This window comes from Tetrahymena thermophila (genome assembly GCF_000189635.1).
Source record: "Tetrahymena thermophila SB210 genomic scaffold scf_8254652, whole genome shotgun sequence".
Classification (NCBI taxonomy): Eukaryota; Ciliophora; class Oligohymenophorea; order Hymenostomatida; family Tetrahymenidae; genus Tetrahymena; species Tetrahymena thermophila.
In genome coordinates this window covers 2,683-13,334 of record NW_002476420.1, presented here as the reverse complement: position 1 = coordinate 13,334, position 10,652 = coordinate 2,683, and the positions used below count along the sequence as shown (strand labels likewise).

At 23.4% G+C, this 10,652-nt stretch overlaps 3 protein-coding genes across 3 annotated transcripts in view; all 3 read left to right on the top strand. All coding sequences in view use genetic code 6, as the record gives it.

Annotated features, from left to right (window-relative positions):
• Positions 1–2,790: 2,790 nt before the first annotated feature.
• Positions 2,791–3,476, top strand: TTHERM_000376210 (helicase carboxy-terminal domain protein; the record flags this gene model as incomplete). Its single annotated transcript, XM_012797506.1, has 3 exons — positions 2,791–2,869; positions 2,960–3,389; positions 3,449–3,476. 3 exons carry the CDS (start codon positions 2,791–2,793, stop codon positions 3,474–3,476), a joined length of 537 nt encoding a protein of 178 aa, XP_012652960.1.
• Positions 3,477–4,178: 702 nt separating this feature from the next.
• Positions 4,179–9,797, top strand: TTHERM_00376200 (helicase carboxy-terminal domain protein; the record flags this gene model as incomplete). The annotated part of the gene is made up of 1 exon (XM_001015399.3): positions 4,179–9,797. One exon carries the CDS (start codon positions 4,179–4,181, stop codon positions 9,795–9,797), a length of 5,619 nt encoding a protein of 1,872 aa, XP_001015399.3.
• Positions 9,798–10,521: 724 nt separating this feature from the next.
• Positions 10,522–10,652, top strand: part of TTHERM_000376194 (helicase carboxy-terminal domain protein) — a gene marked incomplete at both ends in the record, with an annotated part of 804 nt that continues 673 nt past the window's right edge. Inside the window, one exon of the mRNA XM_012797505.1 lies at positions 10,522–10,652. This exon is cut by the window's right edge and continues 673 nt beyond it. Coding sequence (XP_012652959.1) covers positions 10,522–10,652 — 131 coding nt within the window.

The following is a 10,652-nucleotide window of genomic DNA, read 5'->3' as shown; positions in this document are numbered from 1 at the left end:
AACACACTCATTAATTCACTTGTTATTTTGCACTTCCAGGTATTAAATTCTTATGGAAGTGGAGAATAAAGAATTTAATTCCTAGATTTGCTCTAAAGTAGGTTAATTAATTTAATAATTTTATTTTAATTTTAATTTTTAAATATTAGTTTTATAATTTTTTTATATTAATATGTAATTTAAGATATTACATTTTTAATAAATAATAGATTTTTATTTTATAAAATTACATTCTTAATTAAGTAAAAGTTTTTGGAAAAAAGTAGCGAATGGGTAGTTTTATTCATGAATGAGGATTGATACTATTTTAATTTATTTTATTTTTTAAAACTTTTTATGATAATAAACAAATATTTTATCGAAATATTAAAAAACCCAAAAAAGCAAAATAAATATCACTTATTTTTTATGACTTACATACTTATCATTCTTTTATTATTATAAGATCATTTTTTCAATACAATTGACATATTCTAATTTCTTTAAATATTGTAATTACCATGAATATAATAATTGCCATCAATATTCTAATTAACTTAAAAATAATAAATACCATAAATATTTTAATTGCCTTAAATAAAATATTACCTCAAATATTCTATTTGTTTTAAATATTCTAAATGTCTTAAATATTCTAATTATTTTAAATATTCTAATTTACTTATTATTATTAGTATTTCTTTTATAAAATATATAGATAAAATTTATAATTTGATATCTATTTATAGATTCTAAAATAGATTTATTTATACATTCTCCTTTAAATAATTCCATTTAATGTTAGTATGATATTTTGTTATCATAAAAATGGCAAAAAAAATATAATATGATTATTCTAATCCATACTAACTTACTTAAGACAATATGTATTTAATCACTAATTTTATTCAATCTTTTTATCTATTTCTATGTCAAAATAATAAATAGTTTTTTATTAAAGTAGATTGAATTATAGTATGTGTTAAATATTCTAAATAATTATTAGAATTATTTAATAAACCTCTTCTTTTGAATAGCAACTGCCTTAAATTTAAGTTTTTAATTATATTTTATTTATAGGTCAATAAAAATGCATTCTTATTAAGTAAATAAAACTTTTGCTAAACTCTCTGCCATTTTAAATATTTTACCTAAATATAATAATATCCTATAAATAAGTATGATACTCTTTTTTTTATTTTTTATAGCTTTTGTAATTTACTATAAATATCGATGAATTTTTTTTACAGATAACGATATATATCGGAATCAGTACATCCCTATATATTATACCCTAAGATAATTTTCAAATATTCTTTTTTGTAGTAATAAAAATAATTTTATTTAAATATCCTAAAAAGTATTTACTATTTCAACAATTTAATATATTATCATCCATTTATAGTGCTCAGTTTTAAAATTCTCTCTATTCTCTTTTTGTATGAAAAATTAAGAAATTTATCAATAAGAAAGCCTGAATTATGATTTTATATATTTACCAATTAATTCGGATCATAAAAACGTTCAAAAATCATCTTATTAAATTCGATAAATTGAATTTTAAATCATTAAAATCTAAATATTCTAATTTATCAAATATTTGATTTAAATACAAACAATCTTTACCTTTATTTAATATCTTAATAAATAAATAAACAAAATTAAACAAAATACTAAAAGAAAATGGAGCTCGACTATTCAAGCAATGATGAAGAAGATATTTAATTTTATAACTAAATTTCAAGACAGTAAGTAGGTTAACAAATGAGATTTGTTCATGAAGACAAACTCAAGAACTTTTGCTTAGATGATAGCATATTACTATTGCTAAAATTCTTAAATGAAAAATATCCAGATGTAGAATGTATGACTCTTTTTAATCTCATAAATGAATAAATGATGTTAGAAAGTGAATCTACTATAAGATAAATATAACCATTATATGAAGCAAGCCTACTAGAGTATAAAAATTAAAAATTTAAAAAGGCATAAATAGAAATCAGTAGATTCTTTAGAGCTATTAATCCTTTGAACTTCCAAAAAATATGCGATGAGGTAAGTGAATCCTACAATTCTAGTAAAGAAATGAATTACCTGGAGGTTGTTATGATTTTTGGATTCACAGGGGTTGGAAAGAGTACTTTCATTCACTACTTGGCAGGATCAATAATTAATAAAACAATCAATAAAGATAGGCTAAATCACTGGGAACCCACTAATGCTTTATACAAAGCTTTAGATCGCGTTATTTCTAAACCAGATGCCAAATCAGAAACAAAATTTGTCACTCTTGTTAAAATCAAACCTTCAGACTAAGAAGGAAATGAGTTTGGTGATGATGGAGAAATTAACTTATGTGATACACCTGGTTTTTTGGATTCAGAAGGATTAGAAGCAGAGATTTCAAATCTAACTGGAATTTAAAAATGCATTTCAGTTTGCAAGAGCATAAAACCTATTATCCTAGTTAGTGAAGAAGAAATCTCTAATAGAGGCTAAGGAATAAAAATTTTAGCAAACGTAATTAAAAAAATGGTGAATCCTACATAAAATTTCCAATAAATAATTGGAAAATTCTTATTTGTCTTCTGTAAATTTAAAAATGAGGAGGATAAGGCACAACTTCACAACAAACTCAAAAATATTTACAAAAATTTAAATGAAGATTAAAAAAAAGATTAAGAATTTCAATCTGTGCTTAAAACTATGTTATAATAAACTTAAGATGAAAAAAACATAGTTTTCTTTGATTTGAGTATAAAGGGATATATGTTCATAGAGAGGCATATTAAAAATAAATAAGCTATTCAAATGCCAAAGGATGCTTTTACTTGCTTTTTTACATCTGAAGCAGAAATTTCTATTTCATAGCAGTTAAAATAAGATCAAAGTAGAATACAAACAGCTTTAAAAAAAAGAAATTTTGTTCTGATTTTTAAAAAGCTTACTTAATTAAATCTGTTAAAATAATATATACCAGATTTATCATCTATAACTAATTAATGGGAATAAAACTTTACTTTAGTTGATGAATACATAAATAGCGAAATTTAAAATGTAGATTAATTTGTTGAGTAAATTATTAATCTCAAGAGGATCGATGAATAATAAATTACTAACTTTTTAAATACTAAATAAGAACTGTCTAAAATTGATATTTTATATGATCTTTTACCTTAAGCTGAAAATTTGGTGAAAAAATTAAATGGAGCCTTGTAAAGAGCTATTGCAGCACTACTTGAGAATGTGAAGTTGGAATTGATTTCATACTAATAAAATAATGTAAATGAATATTACTAGAAGCTGTTATTTTTATCAGATGTGATTAAAGATGAAAAATCCATTCATTTATTTATTGCTTAAGTGATGTAGAACATTTCAAACCAAATGAAAAAGTCAGAAAGCTTTTTGTAACAAGACAAATTTGTTGGTTTTTTCGATGAGATGCAGCAAATTATCAACTATATAGAGAGTTGCCCGTTTTTGCCTGCTAATGATGTTAAAGATTAAATTGTTAAGACTTTTGATTAGGTTATTTAAGTTATGGAAAACATAAAGCAGACAATTTTTGATAAAATAAAATAATTAACAGCTAAGACGATTGAGTAACATAAAACAGATATACAAAACGCTAAAGAAAAAATTCAATTTATTCTCCAAGAATTCAAAAAGTCTAAATTAAATGATGAAATTTGTAAAGAAAAGATAAATATTTTTTAAAATTAATACAGAGAACAAATAGAAAGAGAATACTAAACTCTTGAGGAAAAAGTCAAAGCTGTGATAAACGAGGAATCAAGTGATCTGTAAGGACTAAAATAAAGACTTATTTAACTTTAAATATTTTCTAAGTTTTAATCTAAGCTTGAGTAACAATTTACAAGTTTAATAAGTCTCTTAAATTTAAGAATTGCAAAAATTTCAAAATAAATCAGTCAAACTATAAATGATTTGTAAATAAACAGTGATACAAATTAATAAGATTTGTATTTCTAAAATTTAGAAGATACTATTTCATTAATTTAAGGATGTTAATGGATCTAAGAGCTAGATTAAGAATAGGAGTATGATTCTTAAAAGTAAAAGATATATAAATCTTTGATGAAATTTGCCAATATAATTATGGAAAGGCTTGATCGATAGAAATCACTTTAGATTAAACAGAAGATCTCAATAAAATAACAAGCTCAAATGAAAAAATGAAGAAGCTAAAAAATTTTTCAAATTTAGATGAAGAATTAAAAATAATAGTAAATGAGTATGAAGTTGAGGTTAGGAAAAAGTTCGAGCCATACTTTAATAAAATAAAGACACTTTCATAGCCATAAGATATTCCTTATTGGGAGTACTAAAAGTGTTACTAATTCTTATAGAAATGCATTTCAAATAGGATTTATAGATAGGAAGCTCAAAAAATGCTTGAAGATTTGAATCAAAATTTAATAAACCACTGCTTAGAAAAAGAGAAGTCTCTTTAATAGTCTTTTGAACAGCTAAAGAACATCTTCCAAAATGCTTCTTTAACAAATGAAGAGAGAAAATAAATTGAAGACTGCTCAAAAAACATCTACAATAAGTTTGAAGAAATGTCAAAGATTGAAAATTTCAGCGAATTAAAATATAAATTGGAGTAAAGTAGAAGTGCCTTTTTAATTTCTTAGTAATAAACTCTTCTTAAGAGACTATGGAGATAAATAAAAGAGATTGTAGATGAAAATGAACATGTTTAATAAAAGTGGATTTTCATTTTACAGCAACTAAAAATATTAGATGAATTAGAATGTACTCCTTAAAATTAATTTTCTTTTGCTAGTTTACTCTCTGATACCTATGCTAAGAATAAACTTAATGTTCAAAATCTTAAAAGTGGATTAGAGCAATAGTTAAGTAACCTTCATCTTCCAAAAATACTAGAGACTTATAAATAGCTTTATGAATAGACCATGCAAAATAAAGAAAACAAAGAACATCAAATGATTTTGAATGATTTAAAGTTTTAGCTTGAAAATGAAATGAAAAAAATCATAACATAAATTTAGTAATACGCTGATAAGCTCAAATAAATTGTAACTTATTCACCTATTAGCAACCAACTCAAAGAATAAATGGATAATGCAAATTAAATTATTAATCTATATAAGCATTTCAAGGATTATGAATATCATTTTAAGGGTTATTTGGATGTAGATAAGCTTAAGCCTTAGATTGAATAGGTTAATAACAGTGTTAACTAAATTGCTCACGAAGGACCCAAAAAAATAAAATAAACGTTCAATAACAACAATTTCAAAGAATCTAATGATTAATATAAATTTATGTTAGAAATTTTTAAAATACTATAACAATAATTTCCTATAGATGAAGAATTCAATAAATTAAGATAGATATAAGAAAACTGCTTCCAAGAACTTTAATAAAAAGTAGAGAATTTAAAGTTAGAAAACTCAAAAACAGAGAGATTTAATTTGAATTTCATATGTGAAAGATTAGAAAAGGTAGAAGATGATGATATTTATTAAAACTTTTCTAAATTACTTTAAGATATTTTCTAGAAAAAACTGGAAGATAAGCTCACTAATGTAAGAGACAAGCCTTTAAATTAACAAGAAGAAGCTATCAGATAAGTTTAATCTTTTTTTGATAATATTCCTAAGGAAATGATAAAATCTCTGAACTAATAAATAAAAAACATTAAAAATACTGATAAAATATAAGAAGAAATTGAAAGCTGCTTTAAACAAAAAAGTTATATAGGGCTAAATAAGATATAAAAAACTCTAGCTGATTCAAGCTTATATAAACAATTTAAAATCAAGCTTGAAGAATTCATGGAAAAAGAAATAGAATAGACCCATATACAAATTATATCTAATTGCAAAGAATACAATAACTTTGAGAAAAATCTTCAGAATTTAATTAGGGTTGGCATTAGCACCACCTAGGAATATTAATCTTTGGTAAAAGAAAAATTAAATAACGTTTTTGAGCAACTATTTTGTGATCAAATTAAAGAAGCTGAAAAGTTAATATAAAATATATTGAATCAAAAAATTAGCAGCAATTAAAAATCCATAGAATTTTTTTCTCATTATTGCTTATTATGCAATTCTTTACTAAAGGTTTATGGCAAATTGTAAGAATAAGAGTTGAAGCTTTTAAAAGGACTTGATTGTTTCTATGTGTTTGAATAAATTTAAGAATAAAAATCAAAAGTTATTAACAATATAAAACAAAGAGTAAAGTAAATTAAAAATACTGAGGACGATTTTACTTGTTTCAAGGAATAATTTAATATTATTTACTAACTTTAAAATTTTGATGGTGAATCATATCATGAATTAATAGAAAATTTGAATTCTAAGCAATAAAAATTGTAAAAATAGATGGAATAAATTATCTTAAAGAATGTTAATACATTTAAAATTTAGAAAGAGTATGAAGATTACTACCAATCTTTTTAAAAAGGCTTATAAAATGCTAAAGAAATGCAAAATATAGCGCAGCAATTCAATTTAGGAACTCAATATAAAACTCTATTTCAGGACTTGCTATCAAAATTAAATTAAACAGTTGAATCAATAAATTAAGATCTCAAATAGTGCTTTTAAGGTGATATTTTTGATGATAATGTTGTTAAAAGTATTAATAACATTTATTTGAATTCGAAATTTATTGATTAATATTTTTCATCTATGGATTATGTAAAAACTCGTATTGATTAGAGGTTTGTGTAATCAGAATTTTTACAGTAAATTAAAAGATAATTTAAAGAACCAAAAGAAATTGATAAACTAGAATAAGTTACTGAGTACATATTTAATATGCATAAAATATCCTCAACTTTCATCTACATGGAAAAAATAAAAACAGAATGCAATGAAAACATTAACTAAGTATTAAAAAATTACAAAGATTCTAAAGGATCTCTAGAAAAATTATAAATTCAATTAAGAAAATCTAAATATGGTGATTAAGTAGCACAAAATCACCCTTTTTTCAAAGGATTTTAGATTAGTGATACAAATCAAAGAATATAAAGGTTTAGCATTGATCAAGTCATAGAATAAATTAAGGGCTATTCTGGTATTTCTAAAAAAGATGACTTAAACAAGGCTTAACTAAACGAATTTTATAAAATATTTTTTGATAAATACAATCAATATTTATAAAAATATTTAACTTCTTTTGAGAAAATTAATTTTATTGACCTCTTGAAAGAAATATAAAGTTCAGTCAATAAAATCAACAAAGATGAATTTAATAAAACAGGAAAAATAGAATAAACATCTTTGAATATAGCTACTGAACTTTTAGCAGGTATTTTCTGTTGCTGGACTTGTATAAACTCAAAATATTATTTTGAATCAATAGATTAGTCATACGAAAACAAGTAAAGCTTTTTATTAAAACCTCATCCTGCTTAAATAGTTGCAATTTTTAGGCTTTTAGGAATTGGCTACTCCAAAAATTATGATGAAATATAGTGTAACAGTTTAGCTTAAGTCTTGACTGGTGAGGGAAAATCTGTTGTTTTGGCGGCTCTGGCATGCTTTTATTCTCTTTGTGGATTTTATGTTAAGTGCGCTTGCTACAGTAATTAACTTAGTGTAAGAGATTATGAAGAATTCTCGCTTTTGTTTGAAAAGTTAATGATTAAAGATTTGATTATGTATGGAACATTCAACAAAGTCTGTGAAGAAATATTAAACCAAAAAGGAGACATTAGAGAATAAGTTTCAAGTTATATCTAAACAGATAATATTAAATGCTCAAACACTTCAGATATCAAGAAATAGGTTCTCTTGATAGATGAAGTAGATGTCTTTTTTAGTAAAGACTTTTTTGGAAATAATTATGACATAGTGGCACCAATCTAAGGTCCAGCAGTTGAAAAATTACTTGATAAAATATGGAGTGCCAAATTTGATCCAAATTTTAGTTTTAAATATATTTTTGGGTCTCTAGAGTATAAAAGCTGCATTGCTCAATTTCCTAAATGGGCTGAATTAATTAAAGAATAAACAAAAATTGTTGTTTCTGATTTTAAAAATTTCAATAATGTTATGATTGAAAATTATAAAATTTAAAATGATAAAATTTATTACAAAAATTAAGATTAATATCTTGATAACATATCATATGGATATAGAACTTTGTATACATACTATTAAGAAAATTAGAACTCAAAAATTTCAAATGTAGGTCTTTAAAAATAAAAACTCTTCAAAATTAACAGTGGAAGCTTTAGCTATTAAGAGCTACCTAAAAAGTTTTTCATAATTAATGGTGTGACTGGAACTTTAGAAACTTTAAGTTAAAGTCAGCTCGAATTAATATAAAACACATATAATATGAAATAATACACTTTTATACCATCAGTATATGGTAAGAGTAAGTTTTAATTTAACCCCCAAAAAGATGTGAAAGTAGTTTTGTAATAAGAGTATTACAATACTATAACAAATGAAATAAATAGGAATATAGTTGGAAAAACTGATTAAAAAAGAGCAGTACTAGTTTTCTTTAATACCAAAGACATCTTGCTTGACTACTACAATAGTTAATAGTTCAAAACCTTAAAATAAAATTCCTAGACTTAAATTATGACAGAAGAAAACTCAATTGAAGAAAGAAAGAAAATTATAAAAGATGCAACATACTCTGGTGCAATTACTTTACTGACCAAAATTTTTGGTAGAGGTATAGATTTCTAAGTTAATGATTCTATCATATTTTAAAATTATGGAATTCATGTTATTCAGACTTTCTTTTCTGAGGATAAGTCTGAGGAAACCTAGACAAAAGGAAGGACAGCAAGATAAGGTGAAGAAGGTTCTTTCAGCATGGTTCTTCAACTAGATACTCTTTAGGCTTTCCTTAAAACAGAAGAAGATAAAAAGAAAATTGAGAAACTTGATGAAATATATGAAGTCCTTGATAGAAATCGTCAGGTTAATTTCGAAAATGACTTTAAAAGTAATATAGAATATAATCAAAAGACATCAATGACTAGCCATAAATAATCAGTGGACTTCTTAAATTTTTTAAAAGATCGTAATTTATAAGAAGTTAAAAAATACTTATTGTAATTGAATTAAGGACCAAAAGAAAATACTTTTAAAACTCTAATTGCTATGGATGTTACTGGATCAATGGGCAGTCTCATCACTTAAACTAAAAATACTATTTAGACAACTTTTGAATAAACCAGGGAAATCTTAAAAGAAAAAGGATATGATCCATAATGCTTTTTAATCATGATAAGCTGTTTTAGAAGTTATAATAGCAAATGGGAAGAGATATTCTAAACTTCAACTTGGGAAAATAATCCAGATAAGTTAAGGTCTTTCTTATAAAAAATAACAGCCTCTGGTGGTACATGGCCAGGAGAATCTGTGGAAGTAGGATTATGGTGGGCTAACAAATAAAATGATGAAGACCCAATAAGTCAAGTAATAATTTTAGGGGATTAACCTGCTCATCTACAGAATGAAGCTTAAAAATTTAGAAATGAATTTAAATAGACTTATTGGGAAAGTACTCCACTAAAAGGATTAACTTATTATGTTCCAGAGTGTTAAAAACTTAATAGTAAAAATGTTCCTGTTAATACATTTTACCTCCAACAAAGAGCAAAAAGTACGTTTGAAGATATTGCAAAATTAACTAATGGGGTTAGTGAATATCTTGATATAAATTCTGCTTAAAGCTCCAAAAAATTAACAAATCTATTTGTTGAATAAATTTTAAAAGACATTGGAAAACAAGATGGTCGTAGTAACGAATTAATTGCAGCATACAAAGCCAAGTATTCTTGAATTTGTTATAATATAATATTAATTTTAGTTAATTATAATTATATAATGCATAAATATTGCCAATTCATGTTTTTTATTTTATTTAAATTGATAAAATCATTAAAAAATTAAAAGGTCAAAATTTTTTTAGAGTATTAATAAGGGGATAGCTTAATTAATGAGGATAAATAGTAATTTAATTTATTTTATTTTTTAAAACTTTGTATGATATTAAATAATTTATCTTAATATTAAAATACGCAAATAATCAAAATTAAAATATCACTTATTTTTTATTGCTTACATACATATATAGATACTTTACTATTATAAATTTATAAGATAATTTTTCTATGTCAAATAAATTACATATTCTAATTGACTTAAATATACTTATATCTTTTTAATTTATAATTGCCTTAAATATTCTAATATTTAACTTAAAAAATATTCTCATTTAGTTTATACTTTGCTATTTATTTATTTATATATCCTAAAATTAATTTTGCCTTAAGCATTATAATTGACTTAAATATACTAATATCTTTTTTATTTCTTATTACCTTAAATATTCTAATATTTAATTTAAAAAATATTCTCATTTAGTTTATACTTTGCTATTTATTTATTAATTAAGAGATCCTAAAATAAATTTTGCCTTAATTATTATAATTACCTTAAATATACTAATATCCTTAATTATTCTAATTTCTATTTTATTTCTTTTATAAAAAAATTCATAAAAATGTTTTCTTTGCAATTTATTAATAGATCATAAAATATATAACTCTCCTTTAAAATATATCATTCAATCCTAATATGTTGTTTTATAATCTTAAAAGGGCTAACATACTATGATTATTCTGATCCATATTA